This window comes from Anolis sagrei, chromosome 1 (assembly GCF_037176765.1).
Source record: "Anolis sagrei isolate rAnoSag1 chromosome 1, rAnoSag1.mat, whole genome shotgun sequence".
Taxonomy (NCBI): Eukaryota; Metazoa; Chordata; class Lepidosauria; order Squamata; family Dactyloidae; genus Anolis; species Anolis sagrei.
Genome location: NC_090021.1, coordinates 68,535,878 through 68,555,609, shown reverse-complemented (window position 1 = coordinate 68,555,609; position 19,732 = coordinate 68,535,878). Strand labels below are relative to the sequence as shown.

The 19,732-nt window shown below is 40.4% G+C and overlaps 1 protein-coding gene across 2 annotated transcripts in view; it reads left to right on the top strand.

The window, feature by feature from the left end:
* The window catches only part of FNDC1 (fibronectin type III domain containing 1), a 97,445-nt gene that overhangs the window by 36,803 nt on the left and 40,910 nt on the right, over positions 1 to 19,732 (top strand). Inside the window, exons 2-10 of one of the 2 annotated variants that reach the window (XM_060753662.2) lie at positions 2,785 to 2,992; positions 6,375 to 6,489; positions 6,717 to 6,904; positions 8,031 to 8,138; positions 9,425 to 9,613; positions 11,236 to 14,247; positions 17,356 to 17,474; positions 17,570 to 17,681; positions 19,379 to 19,720. In XM_060753662.2, the coding sequence (XP_060609645.2) occupies positions 2,941 to 2,992; positions 6,375 to 6,489; positions 6,717 to 6,904; positions 8,031 to 8,138; positions 9,425 to 9,613; positions 11,236 to 14,247; positions 17,356 to 17,474; positions 17,570 to 17,681; positions 19,379 to 19,720 (4,237 nt within the window). In that variant the 5' untranslated portion in view covers positions 2,785 to 2,940. Of the gene's footprint in view, positions 1 to 2,779; positions 2,993 to 6,374; positions 6,490 to 6,716; positions 6,905 to 8,030; positions 8,139 to 9,424; positions 9,614 to 11,235; positions 14,248 to 17,355; positions 17,475 to 17,569; positions 17,682 to 19,378; positions 19,721 to 19,732 lie in introns of both variants that reach the window. The other variant, XM_060753660.2, reaches the window with a different exon arrangement.

Sequence of the window (19,732 nt, the reverse complement as noted above, 5' to 3'; positions counted from 1 at the left end):
TTGACTGGAGGCAAGTTCTTAAATTATACAACTGGAAGGTACAACAAATGGAGCTCAGATTACTTTTGATTTCAGGTAGATAATCTTCACAAGAACACAATCATTAGCATTCTACACAATTGCTTGTTAATTTTAGAGTATGGTAAACGTTGAAGAAAAGCCCCAGAAACTTTCAGAGAAGTTGTATTTGAATCAGAGACCTGCCAGCAATGTACAGTAAATTTCAGGGACTGAAACAGCAAGAAAGGATGTGATCTCTGGGCATGCAAAAAAGTGTATTTCCCTCACTACTGAATAACTTGGCTTCTGCACTTGTACCGAGAACAAGGGGCTAGTGCAGAATGTAGGCATCCCTGTATTTCTTTGCAGCTGATATCCATAAAAAATATACAGAGTGTTTCTTGTCTAGAATTCCAAAAATTGAAATACTCCAAAATTCAAAATGGTTCACATGGGTGGTGGCTGAGATGGTGACACCTTTGTTTTCTGATGATTCAGTGTACACAATTATTTAAAATATTATGTACAAAATTATCTTCAGGCTGTGTGCATACATTATTTAGGAAACATAAATGAATTTTGTGTCCAGACTTGAGTCTCATCTTCATGGTAGTGTGTGTGTGTGTGTGTGGACACGCAAATGCAGGTATCCAATAAACCCAACAAATAATTAAATTCAAAATCCCAAACACTTCTGGTACCCGGCACTTCAGATGAGGGATACTCAACCTGTAGTTGGAACAATCCTCCCCACTGCGGCATTGTTTCAGAAGATTTCATAGTACTCCAGGGTGAAATGCCCTAATGGCCCTTTCCTGTTGTTAGACAGAGGCTGGTTTTATTTCAGTAGGGCCTTACAAAATTACGTGAAACCCCTAAAGAGAAGGTGTTATGACTGGAGTTGCAGGCTTACTACAGCAGGAATAGACCAAAGACTCCTCTGATATGTCACAGGAAAATCTAGGCTTGAAAGACAGCACAGCAGGAGATATCAAGATATCAAAGAGGGATGTCAAGCTTGGGAGAAATTTGGACAAAATGTCCTCAGCCCCTGTCTGAATCCACTGTAATGTAGCCATAAGTAAGAGAGACAAGGAATGGCATTGCTGCCTAGTAAAAATGAGGAAACGAAGATAATGGTGCAAATGGAGTGGTCAGGGCTCCTGTGTTGCTCCTGGAACACGCATGCTTCTTGTCCTCTGTGATACTGAAAAGTGAGAAAAGTTCCTGAGGAGAGAGAAAAGTTGTAGATTCTTTCTGCCTTCCCTCCCAAATGGTTGATTGCTTTTATTGTCCACCCTGGTTCATTTTCCAGCTGTGGAGTGATACTAGAGCGGAGGTGACTGTTGCATTGCCATTGTCTCGATAGTCTCAGCCTGGGTGATGCCATCAGGTGCCCAACAAAGGGGGTGCACCCCCTACTTCAAGCCTGGAAGGGGCTGGCTGTGCCTTCAGGGAAGTCTCTTTTTGACCACACATAATAACCAAGCCTAATGTGCCACAACACAAAACCAGTCCACTTCCTACTCTGAAGGACAGCTCACATTTGTGCAAAGAAATGGGCTGGTGAGGAATTAATTCTTGATTTATGTTTCCCCACATGCCATTTGATCTTGGAAGCTAAGATGGAAAATATCAGGTTACTTGTATGGGTAACTACTAGGCCTGGGTAACAACGCAAAAATTTGTTTCTAAAATCGATTTGTATTTGGGGTTTTTTTTTTGTTTCAATATTTAAAATAATTACAAAATTTTCCCTTAAAAAGGTTCGGTATTTACGAAATTTCGTTAATATTTACAAAACATTTTGTAAAGATGGCACCCTTTTTTTCAATATTTTTTCAATATTTTTTTAATTTAATTATTAATTTAGTAGAATAGGGAGGAGAAATTATTATTAAGGAGGGAAGGCAGGCACTCACTCTGGCGGGCCCTCAAGCGCTGCCGCCGAGTCGGGCCCGGCTCCTCCGAAGCAATGCGAAATTGGGAGAAGGGCTCCCCAAAGGCCATCTAGCCCAGCTCTCCGCTAAGGAATTGGGAGAACGAAGCACAGCCCTCCGCTAAGGAATTGGGAGAACGAAGCACACCCACCGCAAAGGTGAGGAAGGAGGGACGGGCCGCCTTCCCGCTGAGGGTCGCTCGCCCTCTCGCTCGCTTGCTCAGCCGGCGCCTTCCCCGCCCTCTCCTCCTCCTCCTCCTCCTCTTTCAGGCTCTGCCTCTGACTGGCTAAGGAGAGGAGAGAGAGGAGAGCTCCCAGCAAGCATCTAGCCAAGCCATCTTACGTATTTCCGAAATGGACGGAAATACAAAATTTTTTGGCGCATGCCGTTTCGATATTTAAAAACACTTCCGGGTTTAAAAATAAGTTTTGTAATCGTTTTGTAATTGCTAAAATTAACGAATATTTAATGAATTACAAAATTAACGAACGAAACTGCCCAGGCCTAGTAACTACTATTGAATACCAGGTCCTGTACACTATATTTCAGAGGAAGGAACTGGCAACATCTTCTCTGATTATTATTTGCATAAGAAAACCCTATGATTTACGGAGGGGGGGGGCATAAGCCCACCGACAATTTGAAGACACATACACACAGAGAGAATTCTATTTGATTCATCTAGCCTTGACTTTTCTCCACTGTCTGTCAAACCTTTGCCTGTAAAATGAACGACACTTAGAGCTTCAGAAATCCCCTTCTCTGGGTACTCTTTGTAGCTCAGCTGCCTGAGGGTCAATCTTCATTTGTCTCCCTTTGTGCTTTTACATTTTTTTAAGAGAAGGACGTGCCAAGCAGACCTTTACGATTTCGCGTCAGATCGTCACCTTCATCGCCTGACAGATCACCTCTTCGTTGGAGGCTACCTCAATATTCAGGGTCAAGGATCCCTGGCAGATATCCAGGTTACCTCTCCCGATATGGGGAAAGCAGCAGAAAGATGAGCTATAAACCACTACCAAAAGAAAGAAGCCATGACATTAAAAAACTAGGTAAGCTTTTTTTTTATTGATGGTAGATCTGCCCATCCATTTTGTGTCACATATAATACTGTAAATTTGAATTGCTTTGGGACAAATAATTTACTCTGTTCTTTTTCCCTGGTCATTTGGCTCAGTGAGGTATTTCATTCATTAGAACTGATTGACAAATATGAGTGAAATCAAATTTATATCTGGGATTTAACTATACTTACCATAGGACAGTTTGTAATAAGTCTAGTGAGAATTGGCATATACTATGAGAGCACATGGACCAAACAATATTGGGTTGGAAATATTACATAGGAAGAGCATGAAGACATATTGGTAGATAAACTGCGGTAACTTTGTTCGAAGAAGAATCCTACTATTTTTGCAATGCTGCCTCTCTATTGAGCATTCATGATCCTAGTTTCACATGACTTCAAGATTATTTCAGTTGAGATTCAATTTGGCAACATTAGTCAAACTGCTAGTTTTAATTGGGTTATGGACAGATCTGTCAACTAACACTTTAGTCTTACTGTGATCCTGTAACCATTACAGCATGCTTGTGATATATTATGTTGCAGTTGCTCACTTCTGATCTCAAAAAATGAAATGTAACACAAGCCAAAAAATAGAAAACATCTCTTAGAAGTTGATGGGTATTTACTATGGCTGGTGGTACACTGATTGATACTTCTTGATATCTAAACGGAGACTGAAAATGGAACACAGATTAATTTCCATATAAACAATGCAGGGAATTCAGCTGTTGCTTGTTGGCCTTGAAGATAGGGCCAGGAATGACAAATGAGGTCAGAGTCTCCATCCTGCAATGCAGTGGGAGAAACAAGTGGTAGGAAGTGAAAACTAGAGTCTGTTTCTCAACCTCTAACCTCAGAGTGAGGGTGCTGCAAATTCATCAGTCGCATGTCAGAACTTGCAAGATAGGGAATTTTGGGTTATTGTAGGTTTTTTTGGGCTATATGGCCTTGTTCTAGAGCAGTGGTTCTCAACCTGTGGGTCCCCAGGTGTTTTGGCCTACAACTCCCAGAAATGCCAGACAGTTTACCAGCTGTTAGGATTTCTGGGAGTTGAAGGCCAAAAACATCTGGGGACCCCTGGTTGAGAACCATTGTTCTAGAGGAATGCTTGCCATAGATGAAAATGCCTCTAGAACATGGCCATATAGCCCGAAAAAACCTACAACAACCCAGTGATTCCAGCCATGAAAGCCTTCAACAATACATAGGGAATTTTGCCCTGAAGGAAGGAAATATTCATCAGTCTAATCATAAAAAGTAAAATTCACCTTAGCTCTAGTATAGCTAGTAATGAAATTATCATATGGTATAGCCTTAAACTCTCTGATTTAATTTGTCACTGGAATAAGTATAAAATCCTGGTTGCTTAGAGAGGAATTAGTAACAGGTGGCGTAAGATAGGAAGCAGATATTCTGCTTCTAGCCGGCTGCTTTATAAAGCATTGTGTCAATGCTTGTTGAGTATTTTATCTTGGCTTTGGCTCACAGCTCCAGCCCACAGGAAAACATGCTAGGGACTTGAGGGAAGGAGGTATATGGACTGAAGAAACCAACGATTTCTAAGAAAAAAGGACCAAGGTTCTTCTTAAAATAGATACTAACAAGAATAGGAAGAGAACAAGTGCTGTAGAATAGAGCAAAGTCCTGCCTACTACGGCATCATATTCACATGGTAGCTAAGCATTTGCCTGTTGGAATTGCTCAAACAGAACAGAAGTGTACTACTATCATTCCTGTTCATGTTTCTGATACCCAGAATTCTACTTCCTCTTGTAATGGAGAATATGTATCTATCATCACTACTAACCACTGGTAGCACTATCCTCCCTCAATTTATATGTCCCACATAATAAGTTGATGCACTCATTCTTATCATATACATCCATATATAAGTTAATTTCATGAGCAGGTTTTGGGCCAAAATTAAGTATTTTGATATGACTCATGGAAAAATCGAAAGTCATTCTGCAGAGACGGGAAGCACCAATGCTGCCACAAGAGGCTGGCTGTCTCTGGTCACCACTACTTCCTCACCCAGACATCCAAAAGCCTAGAAGCAGCACAATGGCCAGAAGAATGGAGGGAATTGGTCCTTCTTTTAGTTTCTTCCAGGATGGACTAAGGTTTTGCCTTACTCCATGCTTACTCAGTGAAGGGAACAGTCCCTTTCCGATATGAGCAGTACTCACATTAACCTGTGAATAAGTTGACCCAGGTTTTGGGAGATTAATTTTTAGACTACAATTTCTAGATCTAAACATGAATATGTAGGGTATATCTCCTGGAACCAATTTCATGGTTTAGCTCAGTAGTTCCCAACCTGTGGTCCATGGACCACCAGTGATTCACAAGAATTAAAATGTGGTCCGTGGCTTCACCATTACTACACCATTACAGCAAGAGCGAATGGTCTTGCAAACCCCTCTTATAATGCCGAGGTTTATTGAATATGGTTTTCTGTGGGTGAGCAGAGGGCAACTACTGGATGGCATATGTTTTGTATCTGAAACTAGAGCTGATGGTCTATCCAATGCAGTTTTCTGAATCAGCACCCCAGATAACCAAACTGAATCTAAAGTTGATCAAAAACCGATTTGTAACTCTTTTGGTACTAATGTTGGAGAGTGGCTCCTGGTCAAAGTGCTCCTTGGTCAAGTAGTCCCTAGTCAAAAAAAAGTTTGGGAACCACTGGTTTAGCTGCATGCTGTGTGAAGCAGAAGAAGAGGTAGGCACAGCTCTATCATACCTAGGCCTAGAAAACAGATGAAAACCCTCCCTTCATCCAAGACGCCATTGTCTTGAGCTGGGATGGGCAGAGAAAAAGAGGCAAGCATAGCTTCACGTGTCTTGTCAAATGACAGATGAAAGGCATTGGATGGAGAGAAAAACCTGCAGTATTGGCTGGACCTAATCCCCTTTCCCCACTACTCTTCACTTTCCTTGTTTGTCTTTTAGATTGTGAGGATGGTGCTACCAGAGGTTAGTTAGTAGAGCAACGAACTGTCAAAACTGTAAGCCCGCTGAGAGACTATTGTGGCAAAAGAGCAGGATATAAATACTCTAAACACTTTTTACTGTTCTGGATCTCCCTGTGTTTGGCTGCAGTGGACAAACTTTGTTTTAGAATCATGTGTACAGGGGCAAAGCTTTTCCCTGTCTTCTATTTCCATACCACAATATGTTTTTTATCATGTCCCTTATTTGCTCCCCACTAAATTAAACTAAAGAGCCCCAAATCTTCACAGGGAAGTTAGTTAGACTTTTGGTCATTTAGCACCTCCTTTCTGCACCTGTTACGACTTTCGACTATCTTAATATGTTGTATGATGTCCCAAGTCTCATTATCGGCTTGCTTTTCTTGGCAGAAGATGAATTGGAGGAGGTAAAGGACATCACTGTGCGTGTTATGTCATCTCAGTCAGTGCTGGTTACATGGACAGATCCTATCTATGAGAAACAGAGGAGAGCTGCAACCCCCAGGTAGGTTGGCATTATGTTAGCTGTTATGTGGGTGTAATTGTCTCAGGGGTGAGCAATTGTTGTATGCTATCATTGAAGCACCTGAATAAGGCTATAGCTTCTATTTTCCCCTCAACCCTCAATAATTTGTCTAGCACATGGATGGGCTTATGTAGATGAAGACTGTTGTTTTGTGCATTATTTGTTGTGATTGTGTTTAATCACAGCTCTCTCTATACTATTTCTAGGCAGTACGCTGTTCGTTACAGAGAGAAAGGAGAATCAGCAAGGTGGGATTACAAGCAAATACATAACAGACGGGTGTTGGTGGATAAACTAATTCCAGATACCATGTATGAATTTGCAGTGCAAATTTCACAGGGAGAAACAGAAGGCAAGTGGAGTGCTTCAGTTTACCAAAGGACCCCAGAATCTGGTAAGTACTGTATTACACTTTTCTAATCTATATCAGTGTTTCTCAACCTTCCTAATGCTGTGACCCCTTAATACAGTTCCTCATGTTGTGGTGACCCAATCAAAGAGCATTCTGAACCCCGCCAATGATAGAATTGGGCCAAACTTCCCACACAGAACCCCCATGTCTTGAAGGGACTCGCTGGCATGAGCCTCCCTCCAGCCTTTCATGCTCTCCCTCACCCACACATGTGCACCATGCTGCCGTGCGCTGAGCATACCTGTTGACCTCTCCCCACTTGCAGTCTCAGAAACAGCCCTCCCCTTGGCTGAGAGGCTGGCTGAGAGGGCAGCCAATCACAACAGAGGAGGGCTTTTAATGGGAGGATCCGTCGTCTGTTTTCAAAAAGGAAGAGAAGGACAGGTGAAAAGATCTTCAGCCTTTTCTACCAAAGGGATTCCTAATATATGTTTTCTGATGATCTTTGGTGACCCCCCCCCCCCCCAGGTATCCTGACCCACAGGTTGAGAAATGCTGATCTATATGATTCATTAGCCCTGCCTTTTGCCTCACAGGAGCACAGAATCCCACTAGAACAAAAAGCTGGGCAACAAAATCTATGAAAGTTTTAAGGAGGGAGCACATCTCTCAGAACTTCATAGACACAGTGATACTATAGAACGGGGTCACCAAACTAAAGCCTGCAGGCCAGATGCTGCCTTCCAAGGCCATTTACCCACCCCCATCCTAAAATTTAGACAGGGTTACCCTGAGTCTGAAAGGATTTGAAGGCACACAACAACAATCCTAATCAACTTGACTATCTCATCAGCTAAAAGTAGGTCCACACTACCCATTAAAATGCTGGTAAGTTTATGTTGCCTAAAATTGTTCTTTACTATAAATATTGTATTGTGCTTTCACTACAAATAAGATACAGGTGTGTGCAGTGTGCATAGGAATTTGTTCTTTTTTTCAAACTATACCCCCTCTTTCCATTTGAAAACCTCTGCTATAGAAGTTATAATAAAAAGAAGAAGAAATTTTCCCAGATCCAAAAGAAAGAAAGAAAAACTGTAGATTTTAGTCCAAACTCATTAAGTATTGACAATCACTGTTTTCTCTGGTCTCCTGTATATTTCAACAGCTCCCACTAGTGCACCAGAAAATCTGAATGTTTGGCCAATAAAAGGTGAAACTCCTTCAGTTGCTGCTACTTGGGATGCTCTTTCAGAAAGTGAAGGAAAGGTGAAAGGTAGGTGGTGAACTTGGAAAACTACATTTCAGGCTAGATAGATCTTCTGAACAAAATAGTGCTACAAAATACATTTGTACTTCTGATGTGGGTTAATAGCTGGAATCCAAAGGATGAAGTGTTTTCAAACCTTGGAAAAGTTGCCCTTTTTAAATGCAGCTTCCAGAATCTTCAAGCTGGCATGATCAGTAACCATTCTGACTGAGAGATTCTGGGGGTTGTAACACAAAAAGTAACTTTGCCAAGCTTTAGATATTTCAGCCTCATAATCCTATTATTTTTAGTAGTCTGCGGTGGCAAGCCAAAATTCTTATAACATCTATTAGGCTATTTACAACGTGGAATGGCAAAAATATTTTTAAGTTGTAGTATTAGATGACAATATCTGACTTGTAAAATGGTAAGTGAAATCTACATTTTTGAAAGACCCCTGTGCATTGTTTTTGCCAATTTGTTGATATCCAAAATCGCAATAGTACAAGTTATTTCCCTTATCCAGAAATCTGAAATACTCTCCCCCCCCCCCCCTGCTAGGAGCACATTTTTTGCTTGGGGGAAAGGGGAGCTAGCCATACATTCAGAGCCCTTCAATGGATGGTATGGGGGCATGGAGGGCACTCTGAAAATGGGCCACAAGGATGAGAACAGAGTAACTCCATTGGTTGGTAGCTATATCCAGCCTAGAGAAAATGAAAAATACTCATGGATTTGGGGATTTTCCCTACTACTGTGCTAAAAGGGAAGAAAGCATGCTGATACTTGGGGAAGCATTTGGAATGTCTGCTTCTTGTGTGGGCCTTGTGTAAGCAGAGTTCTTTCCACTTTCCCGCTTATCTTTCCCCATCAGGGCTACTTCAGGAATAACTCAATGGCACTGGATGTGTGACTAGTCTTCCTCCCCCAGTCCATCATTCTCTCAGTATATTCAGATACAGGCATTCTGAAATCTGAAAAAGAATCCAAATTCTGAAAAACTTCTGGTCCCAAGCATTTTGGATAAGGGAGATGCATTGTATGAGTTGTAAAATAATGGGTGAGAAAGTCTGGGGTATTTATTTAAATATTGGATATTTGTGTTTTAAAATTTGATTAAATGTTTGTACTGAACTCAATTTGCTACATAGATAAACAATGTCTTTTATACCCCAGCTGTTGACTTGACGTGCATTGCCAATGTATTAATTTTAGTAATGCACGTTCTAATTCATCCTACCCATACAGTCTGTCCGTTGGAAACAGGATTGTTTTCAGTTTCCTCCTTCCAACCGTCTGCCAAATCATTTCAGAATACATTCTCTCATACGCCCCCGCTCTCAAGCCCTTCGGAGCAAAGTCCATTTCCTACCCAGGAGACACCACGTCTGCCCTTGTGGATGACCTGCAGCCCGGAGAGCGCTATATTTTCAAAATCCGCGCAGCAAACAGGAGGGGCCAAGGCCCTCAGTCAAAAGCCTTCAGTGTTGTTTTGCCAACAGGTATGCATAGAGTCTGCACTGCTCAGCCTCTTTCCTTGTGTTTTCTGTATTTTATTAATATTGATTGATTAATTGGGAGCAGCGCCTTTCCGTTTTGAGGCTTCTCCAATTTAGGTGTGAGCATCTTGCATGCAAGAATAATAATCTAAGACAGGGTGAACAACCTTGACCTAGGCTATTTGCAGTCCTCAGCTTTATTTCACAACTTTTCTTTATGTAGTTAATTTAAATCTCTGAGAAAAATGGTGAGAAAAGGGTAGAAAGATTATTTGAAGGAACATATCTCCTTTATGAGCCCATTAGGGCTCTAAGACCACCTAGAGGAGTTCTTCTCTTTGTTCCACCACCTTCCCAGACAAGACAGAGGGCCTTTTTGGTGACTGCTCCCAGACTTTAGAACTCCCTCCCTAGGGTGACCATAATGACCTCATCTTTCTTTCCTTCCAGTGACATTTCTGTTCTGTCAGACCTTTACAAATCGATGGGGGTTGAGCTGTAACTGTTGTATGGGACTTGTCTGAATATTTTCTTAATAGTTTTTATGTAGTTTTGATTTTTTTTAGTATTTTCATGTTTTGAGAAGTTGTTTTATATATATATTCTGATCTGTGTATTGCTTTTGCCCTGTATTATTTTTAACATGTTGTTGCCTGCCCTGAATCCCTTTAACAGGAGAAGGGCTGTATGCAAATGAAGATAATAATAAACAGATAAGGGTGTGTAGACAGAAAAAAAATGCATGAATCATTTTTATTTAGGCCTCATTGGCTCTCATACTGGTGACTTAGACCTTGGCAACTACTGAGACATGGGTCTGGGAAAGGAGATATCTGCAAGAGAAATGACAGTCTTTATAGGGAAAAAAAGTTTCCCAGTTCTTTAGACCAAGTTCACAGTTTTTTAAAAAAAGAAAATACAATTCTGAAAAGTCTAAATGGTCAGGGGTTTCTGGAAGTTGTAACTTTCCCAAGTTGATGTTTTAAGGTATCGTATATAACATATGTGTAAAGATGTTTGGGATTTTTCACTTGATATCCAAGGTTTTATTTGCTTCCGCTTAAGACAGTCACAAAATAAATTGCTACTTGCTCTTCAATAACAGAAGAACTATTTCAACTTTGTACAATTTGGCTAAAATATAGAAAGATTTGGTGGCAAATTGGCTGTTTTAGCAAACAGTGCAATAATAGTTTATCTCAAAACTTTTCAAAATCTTCTGCTGTGTGTTTTGATATCTCATTGTCGAAACTTTCACCAAGAAACTAATGTCTTTATTTCACAATAGTTTGTAATAAGCAAATGTTTATAACATGCCATGCTTGATTCTTGGCAAAATCACAATCATTTCTGAAGCCTTCAACTTTTTGCTTACCTTTAACATGCTCAGGTTTAGGATAGTTGTGAATATTCATTTCAGTTTTTGATTCCATTAATCTATGCAGAAAGGTGATATAGTCAGGCTAGATCAATGAATGTGGTTTTTCTTTTGGACATAATTTCATCAATGGATTTAACTGGCTATATGTACATTTCATTAGATGGTTTCCTCTTCTTTCTTCTCTTCTTGCTTTTATAGATTTCTTTGCCAATGTCTCTCTGTTTCTCTGATTTTAATTGTACAGATGGAGCAACAGTTGATCAGCAAACAAATACTGAAGAAGATTCAGAACCAAGAACGTCTTCTTCCTCATCTGAAACTCTCTCACCAGGCTCTTCCTTTAAGGATACTTCTGCTCATCCATCCAGTTTTCCTGGTGGCAGAGACTCAAAAGGTTCCATATCTGATCTAAAAAACAAAATCCTAGCTGGTAATCGAGCTCTTACAAAATCCCAGCCATCTTCTGGAAAGGGAGCAGCAGTGAACACCGAGAGACACTCCTCAAAAGACACTGCTGACCATGATTCTGTCCAAGAAACATCAACAGTGCATCCAAGAATTCAGGATATGAAGAGTGGTGTTAAATCCCATTCCCCCTTGAAACCATCACATGCTATTAGTTCCTCAGGGAAAATTCCTCTTAGGTCACGTACACCACTAAGGACAGGGAAGCCAATTATTGATCATCAAAAGTCATCCTCCCCTCAATCATCATCATCATCATCATCATCATCATCATCATCATCATCTTCCATTCCTAAATATACAGAAAATGAAACAAAGAATCTCAGAGAGGACAGATCGAATGTTCCTTCTTCATCTGAAGCCACCTTAGATAGTCTGTCTGTTAATAATGAAAGTCATGATCAGGTTGACAGTGCAGAGGAAAAGGCAGTTGTGATTCCTAAAACTCTAGGAAATAGTCATTTACGTTCAAATCAGCAGCCTTCTGCATCTCGGAAGGTAGTTCATAGTAGGCCCACAAATTCCAAGCATCCTTCCTATCAACTGGTTCCCTCTGATACTACTGATACACTTGAGATTTATAAAAACAAAGAGTCAGAAAAAAGAGAGCAAAAGCCAGGCTCAAGGCCTGTTTCTCCTCAGGGTGGTTCTTCTGCATCTGTGAATACAAAGCCTTTGTCCCATTCTAGTCGTCAGAGAGATCCAAGAATAGCAACCTCAGCAGTTTCTGCTGCCGTTACCCATACTTTACCACATTCATATGGTTCCTCTTCTGCTAAACGTAAGCCCAATGGAAGATATGATTCTAATGATAATGGTCGTGACAGTAGTGAAAGAGATGAAGATGAAGAAAACCATCGAAGTTCATCATTTTCTAGACCCAATTCTAGGACTTCTTCAAGCCAGGCAGTACCTGAACGCTTTGATCTGTCCAAATATAGATCTGCTCATACTATGAATCGATTTGCAAACCAAGCAAGTAATACCAGGACACAATCCTCAAAAGATGTCTCCACAACACAGTCTTCAAAGGTTCACCCTCAGTCCAATTCTCATTTAACATCTGGAAGGGCTAATTCCAATATTGATAAAGAACTGGAAGCTGAAGATGAAAAACCTCTTCCATCAACCTTGTCCCATGGTCATTCACCATCATTTTCTAAACCTTCAGTGGACTACACCAGAAAAAGGGTTCCTCTGGTTGAATCTGGGAACCATCACAGGATTGTGAATGTTGACAATTCTAGTCCTACACCTACACAGGAAGAAAGTTATAGTGAAGGAAAGGAAGCCACAGATAGAGATTCTTCACATAAAAACTCAGGTAGCCAATCTGCTTCACTGAGCAAGCATCGTTCTACTGTGTCTCACAAGTTAACAAATGGTCAGAGTTCAAGGTCCAGAGGAGCATCCCGATTTACTGAATCAATTTCGAGGACCTCTGTGGAGAGATCATCCCCACTTCATACTCCTGCTTCCAAATACCAACCTAATGACCCAGAGAGCAAAGATAAATCTCCACAAGCAAAACTGTCCTCACCTTTATCTAAAGCAACATTAACGGGAGGTTCTCATGCATTGTCCCGTAAAACGCTCCAACCAGAAAACAGCCATTCCTCAAAAACATTAACTGATCAATCACAATCTCAATATTCCTTAAATTCCAGAAACCATCCCACATTAACATCTCTCCAAAGTCAAGAAAAAATAGAAGATGATGAAAATTCTGAAGAAAAGTATTACAAAGAAACAATACATAAGGAGGAACAGGGAAATCCTCATTCAGCTGCTGCCAAAGAAGTTTTTCCATCTAGGCGAACATCTACAATTTTGTCTCAGGGAAGTACCAGTGCTCTTTCAAAGCATTCTGATTCTCACATGAGTAAATCTGGTGAAAGGTCCTCATCTCAGCGTGAGTCTTCACCTTCCTCCAAAAGGTTAAGCTTGTCCCCTGGAAAACCTTCTGGGTCAAAGATTATTTCTTCTAGTGAAGACATATCTGATGTATATAAATTGCACACATCTTCCCATCAGTCAAAATATATACAGCCTTCACCTTCCTCCTCAAAAGACACAATCAGGGACCATACATACAACAGAGAAAGATCCTCCTTATCAAAAGTCTCCTCAGCTTCTCGAAAAGAAATCCATCCTTCCATGCCCAATTATCCATCCAGGTCTAAAGTCTCTACTAGGACAGAATCCCAGACAGACAAAAAATATGGACTCATTGAGCCAACCTCTACAAAAGTTGAACTTTCTCCAGAAACATCTTCCTCTAAAACACAACAGTCATTTTCAAGTAACAATAATGAAGATGACTCTGATCAGTTGGAAATAGAGGAAAACCCCACATCATCATCTTCAGCAACAAGGTGGGGATCTTCCTCAGTTTCAAGAGGCAGTAAAAACTTGAACAATTTTGCCAGTGGTAAAAGTAAATCACCAAGTCCTGTTTCAACTCACAAAGCAAAAATTACTAATAAGGAGGAATATGGGGAAGAGGAAGTAAAAGAGGATGAGGAAAATCCTATTTCCAAAACATCGAATGTGGCACCTTTGGGTAGAACTCCTTTCTTAACTTCCAGGGCTTCTCAGGCTTCCAAAAAAACACATGCTTTGCCACACTCCTCCAGATCTACTTCTGTATTTTCTCATACTCATCCCAGTCATTCTGCTTCTCCAACACATTCTTCAGCTTCCCCCTCAGCATCCTCCAATCAACCAATACAGAACTCAAGATTATCTAACCCTTCTCAACGACAGCAACTTAGATTTCCTCACAGACAAGGTAATGAGCCGTTTATATAGATAGATATTTTAAAACCCAATTAAAGTTGTTATCTGTATGTTGCATCCCATCCTGACTGATTTGCAAAAATAATATTTTGTTACAAGACATTCCCAAATATTCTGCTAGATCACCAATAGAGAAATATTTTTGTTTCAGAAACATATGACTATGATTTCACTAAGGGTGCATAGACACAGGCAGGAAACCTCAGTCTGGTTTAAAGTATTCCAATTCAGACCAGCTCCATATCCTACCAGGATGTTTACACAGCCCTGTTCCTTAATTGCAGGAATGGTGGGAGCAGAGTCTGCACTGTCCATTTGGGCCAAACCTAGCTTGACCTTGTTGGACAGTCCACATTACCTTGGTGGCCATTCATTGCTATATTGGTGGCCATGGAGCAGCAGAAAGCTCCTAGCTATCCCTTGTTGCCTTTGCCGATAGTACCACATTATTCTGAGAAGGGAGGGGAAAAAGAGGGGTCTGATCCCTCTCCTTTTCCCCTTCTTCTCTTTGAGTTGCATAGGGCCAATTTTCATTCACCCCAAGGTATTTAGCTAATGTAGATGTTCCTGAAGACTCAGATTCCCCTTTAATTTCTTGGGTCATTTCCTCTCTGGATCAAAGGGTGCATCCACACAGTGCATCCACCCGGGCATCCAATTTATGCCTCAGGTAAAAAATGTATTAATTCAGAATAAAGCAGGATTTCTGATTTGTGCTGAATTAATTAGGTAGTGGATTAGACCCGGGTCTTCCTGAAAGACCCGGGTCTAATCCAGTAATGCTGCTGTCCTGGGACTTCCGAAGGATCTGTCTGTACAGCCCTCTTGTGTTTTCTGGGCTCCATGAGCCCGGAAAACCCAGAGGGCTATAACACCCTTCCTCAAACCCCCCAGAAAAGCCTTAAAAACTAAACATTACTTACCTGGCCGCCATTAACCTGATACCAGCCTTTTCCTGGTGCGTAGAAATGGCATACCAGGAGAAGTGGGGAGCAGGAGCGGTTTTCTTCCTTCTCTTCTCCTGACATATCATTTCTATGCACCAGGAGAGGACTGGCCTCAGGGTAATGGTGGCCAGGTAAGTAATTTTTAGTTTTTAAGGCTTTTCTGGGTGGGGGAGGGGGTGTTGCTGTCCTGGTGCCCTGCCGGTTCTTCCAGACACCCCCCCCCCCCCGAAAGTGCAGTGTTTTCTGTTAGTGTGGGGACAGAAGTCCAACCTGACCCGAGTTTTTAAAACCCGGGTCAGACCGGACTTTTGCCCTGTGTGGAATCAGCCTAACAGGAACAGACTGTCTTTTACCTCAGAATTTCTTTAATCCAATGGCTTACACCCAGGAATATGTTAGCCAAGTGCCTCTCATTTTAAAGATGATCTCTCTGATGTGAAGGTCTAAAAGCTTATCCTTACATGGATTGAATAGTCCCCAGAAATCCCCTGTTTTCGAGTGGGGAATTGATTAGATGATTCCATTTATTTTAAATTTTAATCATAGTTCTCAAGCATGTTTGATGTCATTCAAATGAGTTCAGGGTTGTTGATGCATGCTTAAAAAGAACCAATTTCAAATATTCATAACTTCTTTATGTTGTGTAGTAAGCTTACAATGTAGCTTGTGTTATAAACAATGTGTTCATTTTACCAAGGAATGCATAGCTTGATTAAAAATACTTTTTTTGGTATTTGGGTAGGCTACCGTCTTCTTAATAGCCACATCATGATTTTCAACTTCATGTGTTGTGAATTTCTGCTGTCTTTTACTGCCATTTCAAAAATCTGGTAACCATCCAGGGAAGATGCAGATATTATTAAACATCATCTTCCAGAATCCCTAAAAACTGGCTATGTTTGTTAGATATTGTGGGAGTTGAAATCCAACAACATCTAGAGATCTCCCCAGTTCAGAAGCACTACTCCAGTGTGTTAATTTAGTATGTATGAATTGTTGGGCGAGTGGGCTTATTAACAAAAGACCCTCCTCATAAATGTACAGGGAAGTAATTTATTAGCAGCAGCGCGACCCAGCACCTGTAGCCCAAACTGATAAAAAGAACAAAAATGCACAGACCAATGTTATCTCTTCCATAGGAGGCTTTTTTTATAGTAAAATAATATGGTTGCACTATTTCCAACAACAAGCTTCCCATAATAAACAGATACTCAGTAGCTTTACATACAGCAGCCTTCACATTGGACCTTTCTCACTTGAGGCTACCCTCACACTAAGGAATTTTCACTCTTCTCAGGATGACACTAGTTCTAACAGGCTTCAGCCTACACACTCTCTTCAGGATGGCACTAGCTTTGGCCCACTGACTCTTAACAGGCTTCAACCTACTCACTCTCTTCAAGACGACACTAGCTTTGGTCCACTGACTCTAACAGGCTTTGTCCTACTCACTCTCTTCAGGACGACACTAGCTTTGGCCCACTGACTCTCACAGGCTTCAGCCTACTCATTCTCTTCAGGACAACGCTAGCTTTGGCCCACTGACTCTTAACAGGCTTCGGCCTACTAACTCTTTCAGTGCTTGACTCACACTTTTGGAATAAAAAATACCCAATTAATTTTTAATATTTCTTATACGAATCACTGTGGAAGATTGTTTTACTGAACCTAATACTATGTAGCCATGATTATTATTTAAAAATTACATCTTGTCCATCTCTAAAGATTTTAGGATATCATAGAATATAACACAGTTTAAAATAGTTTTAAATGTTAAGAATAATGTTTATGCATTATTCTTAAAAAAGCTTATTATACAATTTAAATAAATACATGAAAAGCTGAGTGCATACACACACACCCCAGCAGTGAAATTAACTATGCATGAATGGAAGATGTAAAAGAAGTATATACCAAAGTAGTAGCAATAATATAAAGGTCCTGGGACAGTGAATAATTAAGCATTTTCTTTGTGAATGTAATTTCCACAAACTATATAGTATAATTTAATTTAGCTAATTGTAGTCAAAATTCTTTTTGTGAGATTAACTTCAACTGTATCATGTTGAAAAGAATTTGGATTTTTAAAAATCTGAACTGTAATTTCATTGAATGGATGATGAATGGCACTTGTTTTGTATTGTGTATTGCAGGCAATGGTGGCCGGCCGAATCTAACAACAAAGCAAGATCTAAATAATAAGATAACTCCTGGTAATAATGGAAAGCGAAATGGACAGAAGATAATAAATGGTCCACAAGGAATAAAGTGGGTAGGGTGACCTTATTTTAAAATTAAAATACTTGTAATATTTCATTTCATATTATTTCATGTTGGAGAGCCTCTCAATCTACACGTTGCTTTTAGGTCGTAGATCTTGATCGAGGACTGGTGTTGAATATAGAAGGAAGGTACCTCCAAGATTCACAAGGAAAGCCTCTCAGAGTAAAATTAGGAGGAGATGGCCGTACTATTGTTGGTATGTTTATGTTTCTTTTTTGTATTGTTGGGTATATCAATCTAAGGATTCCTCATTTCAGAGACTGTATAAAGATGTTGTAAATCAATAATGTATAATGTTAATGAATAATGACTAAGTATGTTTATAGAAAAGCATGAGCTGAAGGTTCTTCAGGGAAAGAGGAATATGATTGTTTGTTGTTGACAGGTACATATCAGATGAAATTCTTAACCTCTTCCATCAGAAAAATTCAATAACATTAAGGTGGATGAATTTGTGCTTGCCTGTCACATAGATATTAAAGATGAGGAGCGTCTTAGGAAGTGTCAGACCTCATTTTGCATCACAGCCAAATTTAATTACACAAGGATTCAAATCAAGATAATTAAGAACTAAGAACATAAAATGTTATGCCTGGATGGATGAATCTGTCCATTCAGTTTTATCTTCCTTTCAGGATTTTTTTTAAATGTCAAGTTTTTTTCCATTCCATATTTGAAAAAAATGTCAATTTGGGAAATTATTATCAAAAACAACAACAAAACAAATTGAACAAAATTGTCAGCCATCTCTAATTTTAACTACCATGACCCATTGGGTCAGTTTTTAAAATCCCAAATGAAATATATGTAATTATTTATTATACTTTGCCTTTCCTCATAAGTGGTCAGAATAGCTAACGGTCTACAGAAAAACATGTAGAAAATATATAACAATACAAGCACGACATGTTGGGAATGTAAAAAAAAAGAAGGCTCATTTTTCTGCTATGGCTGACTTCTCTGGTTGAAGTAGTCTGCAGTGCCTTTCATGTTCCTTGATGCGTGTCTGGGCGCTGCGTTTGGTGGTCCCTATGTAGACTTGTCCACAGCTGCATGGTATATGGTAGAAAAGTGTTCCTGCCATACATCAAGGGAACCACTGACCACATAGGGAAGCTGATGAGGAAACACAACATACAATCTACAAATCCACCAAGAAAATCCAACAAATGCTATGTTCAGCAAAGGACAAGAGGGATCCTCTCACCTCTGCAGGAGTCTACCGTATACCATGCAGCTGTGGACAAGTCTACATAGGGACCACCAAACGCAGTGCCCAGACACGCATCAAGGAACATGAAAGGCACTGCAGACTACTTCAACCAGAGAAGTCAGCCATAGCAGAGCACCTGATGAACCAGCCTGGACACAGCATATTATTTGAGAACACAGAAATTCTGGACCACACCAACAACCACCATGTCAGACTACACAGAGAAGCCATTGAAATCCACAAGCATGTGGACAATTTCAACAGAAAGGAAGAGACCATGAAAATGAACAAAATCTGGCTACCAGTATTAAAAAACTCTAAAATTACAACAGCAAAACAACAGAGAGGAAACAACCAGGCACAGATTAACACCTCCCAGCAAGAGATTTTCCCAGGCTCAGGCAGGCCTTCAAATGCTAATGAAGGTGATCAGCTGAAACATTCACACCTAACTGCAGCAGGGAAGAGCTCCTTGCCCCACCCCAGCCATTCCACAGATATATAAACCCATTGTCCTAATTCCAACAGGCCTCACTACCTCTGAGGATGCTTGCCATAGATGCAGGCAAAACGTCAGGAGAAATGCCTCTAGAACATGGCTCTATAGCCCAAAAAAACCCACAAGAACCTAGTTGTATCATACTTGTAGTAAGATTCCTCCTTTTTCTGCTTTGTTTCAGATTCTAAAGGAGCTCCAATAGTAAGTCCTGAAGGTTTGCCTTTGTTTGGACATGGGAGATTTAGCAAGCCTGTAGCCAATGCACAAGACAAACCAATCATAAGTCTTGGTGGGAAGCCATTGATAGGCCTTGAAATGGTGAAGAGAACAACAACTCCACCAATAACGACTACTACAACTACCACTACTACTGTCCCTACTACTACCACTCCTGAACCAACAACTACTGAGCCACCAACAGAGAAACCATTGCCTACCTGTCCCCCAGGAACCTATCCAGAGTATAATGACGTGGGGGATCTTGTATTAGGCCATAATGATCTTCCTCAATGCAATACTGAAGGTACCATATTTA